The 19,824-nt window shown below is 41.4% G+C and overlaps 1 protein-coding gene across 13 annotated transcripts in view; it reads left to right on the forward strand.

Annotated features, from left to right (window-relative positions):
• LOC120558842 (ankyrin repeat and SAM domain-containing protein 1A-like) overlaps window positions 1-19,824 on the forward strand; it is a 74,477-nt gene that overhangs the window by 35,207 nt on the left and 19,446 nt on the right. For 5 of the 13 annotated variants that reach the window (XM_039800120.1, XM_039800125.1, XM_039800124.1 and 2 more), the window contains 4 exons: window positions 485-978; window positions 11,392-11,448; window positions 12,873-12,942; window positions 16,645-16,760. In XM_039800120.1, the coding sequence (XP_039656054.1) occupies window positions 485-978; window positions 11,392-11,448; window positions 12,873-12,942; window positions 16,645-16,760 (737 nt within the window). The remainder of the gene's footprint in view (window positions 1-484; window positions 979-11,391; window positions 11,449-12,872; window positions 12,943-16,644; window positions 16,761-19,824) is intronic. The other 8 variants (XM_039800130.1, XM_039800122.1, XM_039800126.1 and 5 more) reach the window with 5 other exon arrangements.

The raw sequence follows: 19,824 nt of genomic DNA on the forward strand, positions 1-19,824 counted from the left end.
CTGGTAAGTTTTTCTTTTTGTGTCCTGCTATTTGTGGTGTAGTTATGTGAGTGTTTGCAAGCAAGTTTAGTCAGTAGCTTGGGGGAGTTCTTAGTGTTGGGTCATTTTGGGCAAAATGGACCTAACAGACAAGAGGGCCTGTGAGGTGAGGCCAGTCACAGAGATGACTAGCTTCAATTCCCTGTGACATAATACAGGCAGTCAGGCACCAGCAGATCGTCGTCAGACAACTGCAAGCTGGGTTTGGAATTTTGTTATTTCTCCAGCCAACATACGCCTTCTCCTTACTCCATCTCTCCTCTCTCCCTCTTTTCTCTCTCCGCCACTCCTGGTAGGAAACAATTACAGATCTGTTTCTGGGCTCGTGTGGGTGGTTTCTTATTAGCTCTAAGGATCTGCCCCTCAGTTAGAAGCCCTCTTTCCAGCCCTCACAAACTACTCTCTTTCTTCACTGACTCTGTACATTCCTTTTCTCTTTCTCTAGATAACTCGCAGCTCAGCCAGGATCAGGGAGCAGGTGTCCCGGAGGTGTTCACTGGCCTGCTGCACGGATCCTCCCCCGTCTTCGACAGCCGCGAGGAACCCTTCAGGCTTCCAGGTGTTGCGCCATCCAGCCAGGTCCAGCCGGAATCAAGAAAAACTGCCAAAGTAAAAGAGGAAGTAGCAGCAGCGGCACCGCCACCTAGCCGCCCCAGTATGGCCGCCATCCTGACAGACTGTGATCCAAAAGCAATTTATGCAACTGTGAACAAGGAGCCCAGGGACTTGGGGACTGGGGCAGTGTGTGCCGTTCGGATGCGCCCTCCTGGGGACCTGAAACTGGCACGCAGCCTCTCCAAGTCTGACTCCGACTTGCTCGTGTCGCCCCCTAGTGAGGAGGACGGGGGGTTGGGAAACCGAAGCGAGTCTGTTTCTAACTGTAGCACTGGCAAGAAGAGGCTTGAGAAATCTCCCTCTTTCACCTCAGAATGGGACGAGGTAAGGGTTCTTTCTCTATCTGGGACATAAAGTACTTTTTTTTTTTTTAATTGTGTGTACCTTTTGATGCTGTAGGCTTTGCTTATACTGCACAAAGCAATACTGTAGACTACAGGTCAATATTAACTAATTGAAACGGTTTTTGAAGGTGTTTTTAACGTGTTCAAATGCAACAGTTTCTTCAATAATTTAATTACAAGAGGTTTTATCAGCATATAGAAAAACTGTTGGATAAAATCTTTTCTGAAAAACTAAAACACTTGACACCAGGAACCTAATATACAACACACACACACACACACACACACACACACACACACACACACACACACACATATATATATATATATATATATATATATATATATATATATATATATATATATATATATATATATATATATATATATATATATATATATATATATATATATATATATATATATAAGTACAGGCCAAAGTTTGGACACACCTTCTCATTCAATGTGTTTCTTTATTTACATGACTATTTACATTGTAGATTCTCACTGAAGGCATCAAAACTATGAATGAACACATATGGAATTATGTACTTAACAAAAAGTGTGAAATAACTGAAAACATGTCTTATATTTTAGATTCTTCAAAGTAGCCACCCTTTGCCTTTTTTTTTTAACTCTGCAAACCCTTGGTGTTCTCTCAACAAGCATCATGCAGGTAGTCACCTGAAATGGTTTTCCACTTCAGGCAGGTTGCTTTGTCAGGGTTAATTAGTGGACTTTTTTTCCCTTTATTTAAAAAAAAGCAAAGGGTGGCGACTTTGAAGAATCTAAAATATAAGACGAGTTTTCAGTTATTTCACACTTTTTGTAAAGTACATAATTCCATATGTGTTCATTCATAGTTTTGATGCCTTCAGTGAGAATGTACAATGTAAATAGTCATGAAAATAAAAGGAAACGCATTTGAGTGAGAAGGTGTGTCCGAAGGTGTGTTCAAACTTTATATATATATATATATATATATATATATATATATATATATACCTGGTACAATAATACACCAATTCATTGACACAGATTATACCCAAGTACAAATGTGAAGTCTCTTATTTCAACAGTACATTCAAAGCATGGCTCCAAATACATGCAGGTTTTATGAACATATTGTCTCTTGTGCACATGCCCCATTTGTTAGGCTCAAGTCAGCCTGTGGATGTGCCGCAGCCACGATACATTTGTCCACAACTACAAAACCGAATGTTGAATGATAACCTCAGTACCAACTGTAAACAACTCTGTTGACTGTAATGAACTTCTGTAAACTCAAAGCTCAGCTGTTGTCTTTCGGGGGACGCTTTGCAATTTCGGCTCTAGCTTGTTTTGAACACAAACCTCCAGCAAACACTATGACTGATGGGGGAAAGTGTCCCTACATGTAAATAGTGCAGGCCTTTTATAGATATGTACAGTTAATTTCTCATGAAATTAATATTTGCTTATGTTGTACCCAAAATGTATTGAATATTCTACTTGGCCTTACATTGGTCTATCTTTATTTTCTCTATCCTGTCATGTGTTTATCACGGTGGATATTCATAACTAAATATACCCCTCCATTCAGCACTTTAATGCTTTGTCTAGGACGTAAATATAGAGCTGAGTCGATCCACAGAGAGAAGAGATTAGAGGAGACAAGACGATGGGGATAAATTGGCTGAGGAGCTGAGAGAGTAAGACAAGAGACAGAGATTTGGAAATTGAGATTCAGAGAGAACATACAAGCTGCAGATCTGTTTCCCGTTCAGCTCGTGTCTCCTTCTCTTGCAAAGGCTTTGGAAAACAACCAGAGTCTCTGTAGAGACAACCCATCATACAAACAAAGACAACAAACCCAACACACCGCTGAACAAGTATAACATTATTCCAAGACTAAATAAGTTCTATCTAAAATCCCTATTAGTTTGCTGGACTGCTTGCTTGAGATACACAAGAAGCATCAGCACTTTTTTTTAAACATTATATTCATATATATGGTGTGTTTAGAGCATATATAACAGTGAATGAGCAGAAGTATATACAGTCATACAAATTAACATGGTTTCCTCTCCATGCTCCTTCACCATTTTCTTACAACAATCCTCTTATTGTTAGTAGGATTAATTATATCCTCCAAGCTTCTCAATTAAGTATTGGCAATAAGCTATCCTCTCAGTAGTCCATATCGATGACCGGATGTCCCACGCCTTCCGCTTTGTTTTGCCATTTTAAACTCCGGTGGATTTCTGAGGACTATGGTTAACTGCTCCTCAGGTCTCTGCAGGGTAAATCCAGACAGCTAGCTAGACTATCTGTCCAATCTGAGTTTACTGTTGCGTGACTAAAACAACTTTTGAACGAGCACGTTGGAACGCATGTTCCACCACAACAAGTTCCTTCCCGATGGCTATTTTGCCGAGGCGCCGTTGCTCCGTCCGGCGCCTAGCGCCGCCCAAGACGATTGGGATTGGTTTAAAGAAATGCCAATGAACCAGAGCACATTTTTCTCCCATCCCGGAATGCTGTGTAAACTAGCCAGACCCTCCTTCGCAGCGCTGTGGAGGAAGGTCTGGCAAAGCGAGACTATCCTCTCAGTAATGTTCCCTCCCATTGTTTGTTTGTATTCTGCTCTGTTTCTGCTGTTGAGCACATGCATCTCTTTTACAACTCCCCTACACTGCTGTACCACAGCGCAGACTAGTCCACGAGAGATGTCTTGCACGTTGCATTTTTAATGCCAGACCATCTAGAGCAAATCCTGGGCTCAGATAGCGCTGCTAATGCCTTCTCTCCGCCGTGTGGAGATCATGTTGCTACCCGGTGTTCCTTTACACGACCCTATCAGAACAGCCCCAGTGAGCCGAAATAATGGCGGCTCTCAGGTCGATATCTTGGCGGCTCTGGGTAGTTGTTTTTTTTGGGTGGTCGGAGTTGTCCACTTCTTTGATCGCATCAATAATGAATATAAAAATAACCTCTTTAAGTATTGAGGTGGGCAGAGCAGGCCTGATTTGTGGATGTTGTGATTCTGTGTGAGGAAATTTGAATGGAATACAAAATATGCCACAAAGATGATAGGTTGTTGACAAGCAACACTGATAAAGTTATTAGATGGTGGTGTGCTGAGATTTTCTGGCTTCTCTGACTCTTGTTTTTTTTTTTTGCCGCATCTGTGCTTGGGACTACACAACACACAACAAAACCTGAATTATGTATTATTGTTGCAGCATTTTGCATCGCTGTATAATGTTTATGAACTCCTCACTAGACATTATTGTTGGATCCTCTTTCTAATGAGCTCATTTTCTCATTTGTACTGTGCAAGTGCAGCTTTATTTATTTCAGTTAACGTGCAGCCATAAAATTGTGCCAGATGCTGCGTTTATGTCACTGCAGCTCTGCACCCACTGCGCTCAGGGTGATAACTGTCATGCTAGGAGGCTGTAGTTAAGAGAATGCCTTTGAGGGGCATTTATGTATGGTGGAGAATTGACCCGATGTTTGTTCTGTCTGGAAATACTCCCGTCAACACTCATACAGATGCTTGTCAAAGTTCAAAACACTTTTCTAGCCTGAAGGCAAAGCACAACACCTTAGCAGCATGACTCATTTATTCTTGTGTACGGTCCGTGTAACCTTGTCTTTGGAAAATAATATGTGTGAGCATCATAAGGAAGGTTTCCAGCCTTGATCTACTTCAGCAATGCCAGACGTTCAGAAACATCAACGTCATTTTAGTTCATGGTTTTGTCAAAGCCTGCCAAGGATACACTCACTGATAATTGAAGGTAGTATTTGACTAAAGGTTCTAACAAAAGCTGACCTCTGTGTGCAGTCAGTAAATTCTATAGTAAGGAATGCCTCCATTATAATTTGCAATACCATAGTTTGACTTGTGTGCTCACTTTTTTTGGTTTTTGGATAAATCGGACAGTCCGATAAATCAGCTGATTGCAGATGAATTGGTACCTGTATGTATGTATGTATGTATGTATGTATGTATGTATGTATGTATGTATGACAGCCAATAAATGAAGAAAATTAAGTACAGAAATGCCAAAGATATGATTTAAAAAAAAAAAAAAAAAGGGTCTCCATTCTATAGTTTGTCCACCAGAGAGTAGTAGCATGTTTATTTTTAATCTGTGAAATGTCCTGCCCAGTACATTTTTTGATCACATTTGTTAAAAAAAAGAAGGAAAAAAAAAGAAAACCTTCATTATGTCAATATCATATCCACCTTATAAATCCTGTATGGGTTGGACTTGTAGTAATGTACTGTTTCAACTGCTCTGTATTATGTTTATATATAGCACTTAGGGCTGCAACTAAGTATAATATGGGCAAATATACTTATATAGGCTTATATCATTTTTGATTTCTTTATTAATCTTTAATTAATTATGTAGTCAACAGATGTCATGAGTATAGCCCAGCCAATTCTGGATTTTTGTGGCTGGTACAGATATCGATATTAGGGATTTTAAGATCTTTTAACGATATATTGTGCGATAGATATAGTTTTTTTTACATAAACACATGACACAAACAATCATTCTTGATACATATTTATTAGATTTCTTTTTTTTTTTAAATAAGTGTGATGTATAAAATCAACATGTCAGTGCTCTCTGCTGGACAAACTGTGGAACGGTAGCCTGACCTGTTCCCAGACCCACATCAAGATGTTGGGTCTGGGAACTCACCATTGACAGGGCTCAATCTGAGGGGCGGGATAAACGGTTGTCTTTCAAATTCCCTCTGCACGCTATAGGATAGCGCTACAACCAGGCAGAACAACGAAGAAGGTAGCGAAGCTAGTTGATAGATTAAACTTTTGCCATATCCGGTCAGCAAAACTCCAAACACATGAATGTTTGGAGTTTAAGAATGATTTCAGTGGCGTTCTTTTCTCAAAGAAAAGCTTAACTCCAAGTCTTCCAGAAGACTGCTATTTCCAGCAGCAGCAGCAGCTATAAGCCCGCCCACCGACTCTATACACAATGTGATTGGCCTGACTAGAGTTTGGTTTTTCCAGCTCGCAAGCCAACGGAGAGTGCCTAGATCCCCCTGGCTTCAAATTAAATTTGCTGCAGCTAGGGTGCGTCTAGATTTCTAGGCTAGTGGAACAGTGACACTGTCTCTAAATTACCTCAAACCTTGTTTGGCATTTTTGTGAGTTCCTTGTTTGTATATTCCGACGTATATTCCGATACGATATATATCTGCATTCTGCATTAAGTTCATTCTGGCCTGGTTGATTTATCGGCCAAGCTCTGTCACAAATGACACACATTCCACTCAAAGCATAGACCTAAAGTGTGGTCTTTTTTTAATATTATTTATTACTTATTGCCTATTTCAAAAGTCCACAGTTGACTTGTAATGCTATAGAGGAAAGTATTGACACGGCCCCTGAGACATCGTTGTTTCTCTGTGGTCCAGTTGGGTAATAATGTCAATGAAAGGGGACATTTTCTGAATCTTTTTGAATTCCTGATTCAAACTTTCTGGTCACAGGCAGGTCACTGTACAGTTTAATTATCCAGTGTAACGAATAGCTCACCTCCTCAGACTGTCTGAGGGATGTGGTCTCAGGGAGCGTGACAGGATTAAGGCAGGCATGACATCACTTTGAGATTGCTGCTCTTCCCCTGATTCCCCTTAAGCAGCCAGCAATAGAGTAGTGTATCTCCTCTGTTGTCTTCTCCCGGTGCTTCTGCAAAGATGAACTGCATAAACTGATCCTGAGAATGTATCTGGCTGTAAAAGGAAAAGAGGTAGAGGAGGAGGAAAACCCGAAGCTATCGCTGTCCTCTAGCACAACAACACGCCCTCCCATGTATGCAGAAGAACAGGTTGTAATATTGGCCTCTAACCGAAGAAGAGATCTTATCGGTTAGAAGGAGATGCACTTCGGGCAATGGCCTCATTTGCTGTTTACTCCATAGTAGTGTGTGTTACTCGGTGAACTGGCCAGCTTTAAGTTCATCTGAATGCCTGAAAGCTTATTTGAAACCCCAAAGTAGGCTGCTGGCAACGAGCTTCACAATTCATCCTTAATTATTCATTCATACCACCGACTGCGTTTTATTTACTCTCCACTCTGTAGACCACACAATGAAATTGTTTGGGATAATACTAACAATGCAGTTGACCTTGAAAATTTATGATTTTGCTCTGGTTGTCAGCACGGAATAAAATATGTTTTTCTCTTCCCCCCCCCCCCCCCCCACCAGAGCCTGCCAACCATGAATCCTGCCTCTGATGGATCTCATGTACAGCATGTCCCTGACAAGCCATGTATTGGCCATATGTTTGTGTGAAGCAGCCTGTCAGCTAGACCAATAGACACATTCTTGCAATGCAGCTAGAATGAATTCGTAATGTACAAGCCCTGAGCTGCACTGTGCAAAATATAAGCCTCGATGCCTCAAAAAGGATGTTATGAAGAAGCACGTTGCAGCGGTAATTCCTAGGGGTGGGAATAACCAGAGGCCTCACGATACGATATCACCCACGATACTTATGTCACGATACGATATTATTACGATTTTAAACATATCATTTATTACCTTTTTTCCAACTTCAAATTATGTCCCCATTGTCACATCCTTTATCTATTTATCTATATTTTCTGTTTGTTTATCTCACTTCATTATGAATGGGTCTTGATTTGTAATCTATGCTGTGTTATATTGTATACTTATACTCCATTCCCCTCCCCCCCAGGGTGTGTGGTAGTTGTGGTGTTTCCCTCTTTTTATGTGTTTTCCATCAAATTCTCTCTCTCTCTCTCTCTTTTTCTCTTTCTTTCTCCCTTTATTTTCTTTTACTTTCTTCTCCTTTTCTTTTATTTTTCCATTTACTTTTTTCATCTCTTTTCTTTTTCTCTATTATTTTTTTTATGTTGTGTCTATTATTTTTCTTTTTTTCTTTTGTCTCTTTTTGTTTTCATCCTCTGTCTTCTTTTTTTCCTCTTCTCTTCTTCTCTCTTTTCTCTTTTCTCTCTCCTTCTCCTTCTTTTTCTGTGTTCTTCCTCTTTCTGCCTCTTTTTCTTTTTGTGTGTTTTCTGTGTGTATGCTGTGTGTTCTGTCCCTTCTCTCTTCTCTTTTGTTTTTCTCTGGTTTTTTTCTTTGTTGTGTCTCTTTTTCTCTTTTGTGTGTGTGTGTGTGTCTCTGTGTGTTTCTTGTATGTGTGTGTGTGTTGTTATATGTCTTGTGTGTCTGTCTGTATATGTGTTATGTCTGTGTGTTTTTTGTGTCTTCTGTGTGTGTGTGTGTGTGTGTGTCTCTGTGTGTGTGTGTGTGTGTGTGTGTGTGTCTCTTCTGTTTCTCTCTCTCTTCTTCTCTCTCTTTCTCTCTCTCTCTCTCTCCTCTCTTCTCTCTTCTCTTCTCTTTCTCTCTCTCTCTTCTGTTGGTCTCTCCTCCTCTGTCTCTCTCTCTCTCTCTCTCTCTCTTGCGTCTCTCTGTCTGTGTCTCTTTTGTGTGTGCTTGTGGTTGTCTTTTTTTCTTTGTTTTGTCTCTCTCTGTGTGTGTGTGTGTGTATGTATGTGTGTGTGTGTCTATATGTGTGTGTGTATATATATATATGTATATATGTATATATATGTGTATATATATATATGTGTATATATATGTGTGTATATATATATGTGTGTATATATATATGTATATGTGTATGTATATGTGTATATATGTATATATATATATATGTGTATATATATATGTATATATATATATATGTATATATATGTATGTGTATATATATATATGTATATGTATGTATATATATATTATTTATATATATGAATATATATGTGTGTGTATATATATGCGTGTGTATGTACACAAAGATGTTTCTACATCCTTTGGGGATGAGTTTGCAAAGTTTTTGAAGTTGTGTCGAGGGGACACACAAGCATGACATTGGGCTATCATAGGAGAATGTTGTTGGGACTGCTGACAGCGCTTTGTCCCTATATGGCATTGAGGTGTTGGCACCAGCTTTAGACGGTGGTGCGCTTGTGTGCCTTGATGCCATTCACTAGTCCATCGTTTTTGTCCAACCCTTGTCTTGGTGCCAGCTTGACAATTTGAGGCCGGTGGTCCGGGCACTCTCTCTCTGCAGTAGCCTTTTGTTTCACCCTGGACAAGCTCTGCCAGGCGTCATTTAGCTCTCTCCCCCTCCCCCCTCTCTCTCTCTGAGCTTTAGTTGCATATTGTTTGAGATCCTCAAGGCTGATAATGAAAGAGCAGCACTTTGTGTTTTCATATCACAGCAGCCAAGCTATTCTGCTCAGTCATCCTAGAGCGGCAGTCCTGCTGTGAGAAGCATGATAAATGGCTTCGCGTGTCTGTAATCTCCTGACCGTCTCCCATCACTGCCAGCTCCTCAGCTGTCGACCTCCACCTCGCCGCTGACTTCTGACCCTCCTCATTGTAGTTTCTGTATTGATTCGATCCCGCAGCACAAAAACACATTCCTCCCCCTCTCCTCTATTAATTCTCATGGCATTGGGCTCCTTAGTCCCCGACCATGAAATCCAAGGGATTTTTCTTGTTGTGGATGGGTTTTACCTTGAGGAAATCACTGGGCCGTGCTCCTCTTATAAGGATATATTTACCCAGCTCCAACACTATATCACACCCGCCTTTCACGGCAGCTGCTTCTAGGTCTCGTTGGCGCAGCTAGTATTCCCTGTCCCATTCTAGTGGACAAGTGAAGCTGATACACCAGGACTGGATGCAGCTGTGTGTGTTTTTGTTCTTGCATCCATACTTGAATTGTGTTTTAAATGAAAGAAAAAAATCCCCAAAATGCAACCAGTCAACCCTTATTTTTTTTAAACACTGCAGCTAGAGGCATTCCGAAAAGGAACCCTCGTTGCAGATGCAGCAAAGAGGGGGACAAAATATTACAACCTCTGCTTCGGTTTATAAAAGTACAAAGGCATTTTCTTCACCCCAGCGAGTTAAAGAAATAACTTTGGCAGTTAAATTGCATGTCAGAGCGCCGACCCCCCCTTACTGGTCATTGCTGAGAAGCGATGCCACTGACAGGAGCATTATCCTCCCTTCAGTACAGACCTCGGCATCTTTATGAGACAAGAGCCCCCTTCCTCATTAACACAGGTGTGTGTGTGTGTGTGTGTGTGTGTGTGTGTGTGTGTGTGTGTGTGTGTGTGTGTGTGTTTTTTTTTTTTTTTGTGTGTGTGTGTGTGTGTGTGTGTTTTACATATTACACCCCTGATTAATACCAGTGTTTATCAGCAGCTTTCTAATTGGCTTTGTACTGCTGAGGCCTAATAATTTAGGTTATTATGGGAGCAACATAAACGTGCTGCACCTGCTCAGCACCAAGTGGCAGACGGACACAGTCAGCGGCTAGCTGATTAACATAGTCGAGCATTTAGCAGCTAAAGAGCCAGACATTTCCCTCAGGAGTTGGGAGACCAAACACGGAGCTAAAAGGAGGGGGAACATTGGATTTACATTCATCAGGTGGACATAAACTCGACTCCAAGTGAACGATAACGTTGCTCCATAACTGCTGACGCAACAACAACTGGCGTCCAGCTGTTTATCATACATCTACTCGATTTCATAACGGTGAAAGTATCAAAGTCTGGCTATGGAAAAACCCAGGAACTACGTACGTCATACAGGAATATCTCATGTGCTTACTTTACATGTGATTATCTGCATCTGCTATATAAAAATGCTAATATTTATGCTAATACTCCTCAAAGGTTTGTTGTGGAGAATATTTCGTTTGGTTAAGCACGATAAAAGCGCTGACGCATCCAGAGACACTCTTCCGAACAGTGGCCCCCTATATTAGCTGACTCATCTGGGTCTTTGCTCAGGTAGGAGAGGTGCTGCCAATTCACCATCAACATTCCTGTTTAATGACTGATGTAGGGAGCATGTGGTGCTGATAGATGAAGGGTATTTGTCAAGCTTGTGTGACTAATCTACCATCTGGTCAATATGCTGTATTCTTATCAACCGTATGGAGAATTAAAATAATACGATCCACTCACTGCCCTCCGTCTCTCCCTCCTTTCCTCCTTTCCTTAGAAAAAAGGTGTATTTGCTCTGAGGTGCTGAGGATTAATGTTAAATATGAAAATAACAGAGAAGGTAGTGCAAAATAGTGATATCTTGTACTGCAGCGAAGGCTGATGGATTCCCCCACTGATTCTTCAATGATTCAATCATTTCAAACACATTGTTGTACAGTTTTCCATTTGAAAGTGTGTTCAGTTTAATGTTTTCTGTACCAACTGTGTATAAAAGGGGATGATTAAAATCCCCTTGCCAGAGAATAGTTGGCACAGTGTAGGAAGGCGCCCGGAAGAAAGGCAAAACAAAACCCTTAAGTTTTCTCTTAGCAGAAACGGACGACTTCTCCCGCCACAAAACAGCGAAGATCAAATTCCTTTGACAGCGTAAGACGTCCATCCTTCATATAAATATCTCCTGGTCCTTTTGGGGGTTTGACTCTGTCCTCTTCTGGGGCATTCTTTGTAGAGGTAGATGGGATCCTTTTTTCAGGTTTCGTGAACCCTTTTGGAATTATATAATCTCAGTGATTATTCATTTCCTCTTCTAAGCACGTCTAGATGCTCTGATTTGCTATTAACTATCCTGTCTGACAGCAGCACATTGAAGTAGATGCATCATTCTTCAAAGTTAGATTTCTGTCTCTGACATTTCTCTTCCAATTAGAAACCATTTCACTACTAAACATCCACGTACTGATTGATGATGAGAACCTAACAAATGTAGACTTTAATCTCCCGATGGCACTTAATTGCCATTATTTAATTATACTAATGGGGCCATATAACCTGTCTCGGGGCTTTTAGAGCAGCAGCCTGGACAATTGACTCAGATGAAATATTTTAACAACAAAAAACCGAATAAAGATAGGTATTCACTCAATTTTCTAAAAAAAAAAGAGTTTGACTGACAGCACCTGATAAGTGTGACGGGAGCACTGTCAGTCTCTAGCTTTTCATTTTCTACGCTCCCAATGTCCATGCATACTGTGGATTGGTTGAAAGGGGGAGCCATGTTTCAGTGCCCTGCCCTCTGCTGTTTCAGTGCCCTTATGAATGAATTTTAAGGATAATGTTGTACTTGTGTATGGCACGAGAATATCAGTGAAAACACCCCAGTAATGTTCACAGGCATTCTGTAAAAATGCATGGAATTATTGCAAGAAAACATGGGACTCTGGGCATCTTTTCAGTTTTAGTTCTTGCTCTTTCTTCTCAGGCTCTCTCTCTGTGTATTTAACTCCTTCTGTGCTTTTGATTGAGTTGCCTTGAAACAACAGGTGATTGTTACAAGTGTTAATGGAGCAAACATTATGACACAGATAGTTTTAAAGGGTTTTCTCTAAGAGCTTGACAAATAGACGAAAAGCATGAATCACCTGATATTGTTTCTGTATCATTTTCCTAGACTCGCACACGTTTTCTCTTAGCTTGATTGCCATAAAACTTTTGCTTTGGGATCACATTGATGACATCAGATCAGTGTTGTTTTGGCTGCAGGCAGCCAATAGACACGACTGTAACGCTGAGATATATAAAGGCAATCAGCCATGGCGCAGTTGCTTAAGGTGCCCTTTTAAAATTGTTATTTATTCCTCCATAAAACCCCTGTGACTGATTTCTCTCTCGCTAAAGGTACCCTTAACGCCGTCATTTGCTTTTGCAGGGTGACTGTAACGTTTGGTGGTTTAGTGTTTGAGTGTTTTAAAGCATGGGGGCATTTCTCTGTATTTTTGCTGGTGAGGGGTGGAGGCTAAACTAAACAAGGGCTCTTCCATCTTCTTATCTGCCTCTTCTGTTCCTGTCCTCAGATCGAGAAGATCATGACACTGATTGGTGCCGGCATCGATTTTTCCAGAGATCAGCAATATGCTACACCAGGTAGAGTACGATCATCATTGCCTTTTTTATGCTGTTTTTTTTTCTTTTTTCTTCAATTAAAAAAAAAAAAAAATGTATCACTGATGAAAGTTTGAGGGTAAGAGAGTGAACTTGGGTCGTTTTCTTTAGCTTTTAGTGCTGATTTATTTAAACCGTTTTCACTCACCTGTGTAATAAATGTCACCTTTTATTAATCTCTTGTGAATCTTACGGTGAGCCCTCCAGGTTTGAATGTTAAAACCCTATATGACCCTATATTCTGCAGTAAGCACAGATTTCAGTGGGCAGATTTAGAATGCGTAGCTTTGCCTGCTTTTTTTTTTTTTCAAAACGTAAGTATGCGATGCACACAGGTTTACTGTCACGGGAACTTCTTTGACAGTGGTTATTTCTTCTTGTACTATACGCCATACCTGCTTGGATTTGCTTTATGATCACCCTCCTAGTTATTTGATCTGTATCAGTGCCCCCAAGGGAAATCCGGTGCACGGTCAATGAAGGAGGCATCCGAAAACAAACTGCGATTCAGTTAGCAACCGAGAATTGGGTGCAAAAGCATAATGCGGGTAGACAGTTGGTCTGATGTAATAGAACAGATGAGGAGAGGAATCATTACATTAACATTAGCAGCTGCAGAGAAAGGTAAGAAAACGCCTTTGAATAGCTTCTGTCGTCCTGCGGGGAATAGAGGTACAGAGGATAGAAAGGAGACCCGCTGGATTCATTTAGCTTGTTCTTGTTTCAAGGCAGTGTTCGCTCTCGTGTGTGACACAAACCAGCTTGCTTTTGAGCACTGGTCTTTAAAAAAAAAAAAAAAGTAAGACCAAAGTGCCTGAGAGACACTTTATTAGATGTAGCTTTTCGCTCTGTAAAGTAATGTCTCTGTGTTAAGGATTCTGTACCTGTTATTCTTTAGGCTTTTGAAAAGCCTGTCGCCAGGGTTGATGGATGGTGCCCGGGGGACTGTAGCCGTACAATCAACAATTGACTCCTTCCCTTCAGCTTTCACATTATTCATCGTTCACCTCCAGTTCCCGCGTTGCCTCAGCCACATTTTAATATATTGAAGCAATGCAGCGGATTTGCACAAAGTTGTCTGTCCTCTTATTTTAGCCCTCCTGTTTGTATGCCCTGCACTGAAGTGAGCTGTTTAAATATGAACCAGTACGTATGTCGGGGGGGGGGGTGAGCTCATTTTGCTTTGTAGACATGAGGAAAGCTGAGACCACTGCAGTGAAGTAGTTAGCGCCACATCACTCGCTGTATCTGCCTGTCTGAACATGTCTGTGCTGGGGCTGCACGATATGAGGAAAATATGCGATAAAGTTGTTGAACATTGCGTTAACGATGTTACTTGAGATGAATAAATAATAAACCAGTAAAGTGTACTCCGTTCTGCATTTCTGCTGCTTTCAGTATTCTGCTAAAATACGACAAATTGCTTGTTGAATTTCAAACAACAAATGAAATCATTTCCAACATTCTATTACTGAAGAAATTGGACATTGAATTGAATACAAACGGCACCACTAAAAAAAAAGTTACATTTAAAAGTGCTGTTTTTCTACTGATATTTTCTTTCAGCTAACACAAAAAGTGTGCATTTCGCGATATGTCGCAGTCTTTCACTATATGGTTATTGCGGCAGTTGATATCGCGATGACGGTTTAAAAAAGAAAACGATATATTGTGCAATTTCTAATCTGAATCCACTCGTCTGTATATGTGAGGCTCAATCTTAGAGCCGCCATGTCCACAGTTCCATCTCAATGAAGCTGCTGTCAGGAGGCCATCGAGGGACGCGCTGGAGAAGAGGCTCTCTGTTTGATGCCCCCCCCCCTTACCCGCGCTGATTCAGCCTTGTGTTTGCCTCCTCTCAGTGTTGACTGGAGAGCAGTGACATCTCTAGCTGATTGACTCTGAGCCTGCAGTCTCTTGTACTTTTCAGCTTTTCTCTGATTTAGTTCTACATCAGAGTGAAAGAGACGACGGTCTTGGGTAAAGGACACCTTAAGAAACCGACTGATATACAAGAGCTACCGCAAGTAATGAGGGCGGGGGGTAGCTGAAGCGGTAGCTCACACTGACATGGAGCAGCCACCTGCAGTGTTTGAGAGAGAGCGAAGGAGGGAGGGAGAGAGGGAGTGGTGGGGAAGTGTATGCAATGAGGAGAGAGGGAGATAGAGAGAGAGTGTAAGGGAGGAGAGAGGAATTACAGGCAGCAGTATTGTGAACAGCCAGGACAATAGAAGGACGCCACCTCGGCATGTGTAGGACTAGGTGGTCCGCTCCTCAGCCCAGAGCGGACTACAGAGCGAATAATTTTTTGTAGAAGTGGACTTGGCCATCTCACAGACTGTGCCAGACTGAGAAGAGACCGTTTTAGCACTCTCTTGTCTGCAGAGGAGTTAATTCTGGGGGCCAGCTATTACTTAAGTGCTCTTTTGAAGTTGCTGATTGGATCCTTGACTGGATTTTCTTTTCTTTCTTTTTTTTCCCTTGACACATTTCCAATCTTCTGGAGTGACCAAAATGGGATTTATGACATTGGAATCTCCTCTGGAGAGGAGGGATTTGTTTTGCACCAGCTTGAATAGATGATGAGAACACTGACAAGGGGGAAAAAGAAGCTTTTGATATCAGTTTGTTATTGCAAGTTGTCAGCTTTCTTTGTGTGTTGGCCTGCAGAACGTAACATGAATTTAGCTGATATGTAACTCTTTCCTAATAGCGGAAAAATGATTGACTCTGTCAACTTTTAACTGTGGTTAAGATGCAGTTATCGAGTTAAGAATTCAAGGTAATTTAAGTGTGTATTAACTGAAATGTCACCGTAGGAAATATGTGTTTTGTGCTTTAAAAGTGAGTCAGTTTGTACCAGTAAGATGTAGAGGCTAAGAGGCAGTCATTTGTCATCGTACAGGTCAGGCTCCTCTCGGCTCAGGCTGCTGACAGCCATCACTGTAGTTGTCAATCAATCTCAGCTCATACCAGTCGCGTCACATCTTTCTGTCCGACGTGCCGCTTTCCATGTGAACACTGTTGTGTTCTCAGGTAGATTCCTGTCTGGACGGTGCGTGGTGGATTATACACCCAGCAGGTTGGGTCTGTGAATCAGAGGAGAGCCTGTTTTGGTCTCCCTGCTTCTTGACTACAAGTTTCCAAAGAACTTACACGAAGGCGCTGAAACAAAACTAAAACTGGAGCTGAATGAAGTCCGCTGCAAGCTTTTATGTTTGGACAGAAAATACCTCCTGACATGGGACATTTTGACTTTTTTTTTTTTTTCTTTTCTTCCCAAAGTTTGATATGAACTGTTTTGTTACATTTGCAACAGTGAAGTGAGGCAGTGACTGTGTTGATTGTAAATGTGTCTTTGGCACGTTTCCTGGCTGACTGTCACAGCTAGGAATTCAGTTTCTATTAGCTGGTAGTCCACCAGCTCATATCCCGTGTATCATCCCCTTCACCCCCTGACATCAGGGGTACTTTAAGCCATCTTGGGTGACTGTGGTTCGGCCCCCGCTGCCCTGCGGGAGCTGACGCCCTGTCCACGGAGAACGCTGTCTCCCCCGCCTTCCTGTTGCTGGTGCGCTCGGCTCTGCTGGCCGAGAATGATGTGGCAATGCCACGTCTCATCCTCAGAGTGCCGCTGCTACCGGCTGAAAGGTTTCTCCCTCCTGAAGCGCTTTCCCCTGTCAGCAGGTGCTGCCGGCCGGCTGCTGGACCAGCCCGTGGGAGACTGGCTGGAGCACGTGGGGCTGCCGCAGTACGAGAGCAAACTACTCCTCAATGGTTTCGACGACCTGCACTACATGGTGAGTTGCTCACTTCTCTTATATTCTGTCCAAATTGACCTTAATGCTCCTGACTGTTGTATCCACTTACTTTCTTCTTCTTTCTCTCCTCACTTTTTATGATCTTTTTTTTTTTTCTCTCTTGTCCTTTCACCGCTTCCTCCTCCTTAACTCCAATGTGGGTCTTTGTGCATTAATCCAATTGAAGCCCCCCTCCATTAGCTGTGAGATGATCCCATTAGCTTCGTCTGAAGTTCAATTAGCTGAAATCCTGTAACGACCCCTCCCGCTCTTTCATGAGTCGGACTTGTTTTTCAGCATTTCATTATAGGGACTGTTTATTCTGGGTGGATTCAGCACATGATTCAATATCTCACATTACATCACAAGTAGGGTTTCATATTTTGCCCGAAAATTTGATGAATCAGATCCCGGGAAAAGACGACCCATTTCCTGGGAATCCCGGGAAATAGCTGTTTTTTTGTTGTTGTTTCCACATCCCAAACTGACATTTTTTTTATATTATTTGTATCATTATTGGGGCAAAAGAACACAGTCTATGTCCATCATCAACACATTTTGCAGTGACCAATTCTGCTGCGTGATCAAGTGAGCTGCAGCGCTAGTTAAGAAATACCAGGTGGAATGTCTGTGAATTGTCTTCTGAAAATCTAGGCAACCCTTATAAAACCAATATTTTACAGAACTCCATTATAAAAACTAACGGAATCTGCTAAAGTAAACCATTGAATGATTCATAAACCATTCTGTTAAATGAAATCCATTCTGTGGCTGTTGAGATTTGTAAGCGGCTGCAAACGGGAATAATCACTCAAAGTTAACCAAATATTTCTTTATTAGGGTAGGCATATTTCTCTTTTAAACACATACAAGTTCAACTAAATTAAAGAAAACAACCCACATAGATGTACACCTGTGCACTGCAAAAAGACAGGACTATAGACCTATGTAAAACTGAATTGAAAAAATAAAAACATTTAACACTTAACACTATTTCAGCATTGCATTGAATTCGTGATAACTTAGGCTACATATTTCTTTTAGTTTATAATGCATTCTCACCCTGCCTCTCACTTCTTTTTCTTCTGGAAGTGTGCTTTCAAGAAGCAGAGAGCGTCAATTGACTCTGGGCTCAGGCAGTTTCGGATTTTCGTGACAAATTGGCTGCAGATAGAAAACGCTCTCTCCGCCTCCATGGATGTAGCCTGGATAGTAGCTTCAAACAACTGTTGCAGGTGAATGAATTTAGTGAGCCTGCATTACCATAGCTACAGTACGGCACCGTCGCCTGCATCAATGTTACCGTATGACAACAACAGACGCGCACTCCTTGCGTTTTTTTATTTTATTTTCTTTCCCCGTTTCCCGTCATAACCTTTCCCGGGAATCGGGAAATGGTCTTGATCATATTTCCCGGGAATCCCGTCTCCCGGCATTAAACCCTAATCACAAACTTTATATAAATGTACAATATTCTCTACTTAATTCAGTGACTGAACCTTCCCTGAGTCTCGGCTCTCAGGCAGCACATTCATCGATGTTTGCTAGATTTACACGTCCATTAACCAGACGAATATGCAGTTTGATCTGTGATCCGTCAGATATTTAATTCACCGGAACTTAGGTATCATTACGCCCAGTTGTGTGTTGAGTCAGGTTTATGCTGCACTCTCCGGCTCTCAGACAGTCTGTCTCCATCTCAAGAGGCCCGCTGTCGTGGCCTCTCGCTTCCAGTCAGTGGGCTGGCTGCCTGAGAAGCTGATGCCCGGCCAGAATGGAGGAGCGTCTCAGTGAGCAAGGGGATGCTTCTGCCAAGCTGACAAGTTTGGACAGCCCACGGTGTGCGACGCCACTATGAGTTGGCTCTGTTGCTTGTGTCGGTAATGAGGACTGATGGAGGAGAGAATGAGGGACCCAGCTGGTAGGCTGAGCCACCGGGCATGTTGGAAATGAGACAGCCGTCTTGTGTGTCACGATGAAAACTCTTTCCTCCATCAGGTCTATCATACATCATACATGTGTTCGCTTGGTTTCATCCCATCCAAACACCACACGTGTGGTCAGAAAACATGCAAGCAGACGACAAGTCTTAACATTGACATGTACAGTTGTATGTTAGAATGAATGAAGTTTTTAGTGTTGTCTTATTGAACTTATTCTATGCACACCCCACATGGGCTTACAAGACACCACAAATCCATACAGGTGATAAACCATCCAAATCAAACTAAGGAAAACCAACTTGAACAATTTCCTTTTTATTGTCTAAGAAAAATAATAAATCACTGAGAAAAACATTTACTATATAATAATGAATCAAAGTACATAATTACTAATGAAATGGTCCATCTTGCCTTCTTTTCAGGCTTTTGAGACAAAGTTAACTAACTTAAACATTTTAAAATTGAGCAGTCAATCCCATTTCTTGATCATCTGCACACCAGAATATTGTAGGGTTTTGTTGAGCCATTTGATGGGAAATGAACGCTTTTAAATCATCATACAACACAAAAGAAACTCTTAAAAAAGATTAAAAAAGATAAGATGGTACGTGAGCCAATGTAGCTCTATTTCTGTTACAGACTTAAAGATAGAAATCCTGCACAAAACACAGAAATCCATATTCAACTCTATACTCAATAAGATGAATAAGAATACGAACTTTTTGTCTCTGAACTGTGACCCTTCTAAAGACATGCATACAAAATGTGAAGGGATACATGTGTAAATAGGAAGGGGCATGCTTAATTCAATTCCCTGTGCCAGTGTTGTAGTCAAGACCACCTAAACCGAGACCAAGTCATTACCAAGACCATCGAGACCGTGACTTTGAGGGGTTGAGACCAAGACCAGACCAAACAACTGAAACATACAGTATATACACAACTAGCTAATATGTATAGCTAATATTCGCTAAATCCCTTTGGGTGAGGGCTGAAGAGATTTCTGAAGAGTTTTGGTACAGAGGCAGATTGATAACTTTAGATAGCTAGCTTTGCTAGCATCACTTACACTTAGCTTTACTTTATGCTTTCTTATTAAGTGCAGAGAAAAATTTTAGATG

The sequence above is a fragment of the Perca fluviatilis genome, chromosome 5, assembly GCF_010015445.1.
Source record: "Perca fluviatilis chromosome 5, GENO_Pfluv_1.0, whole genome shotgun sequence".
Taxonomy (NCBI): Eukaryota; Metazoa; Chordata; class Actinopteri; order Perciformes; family Percidae; genus Perca; species Perca fluviatilis.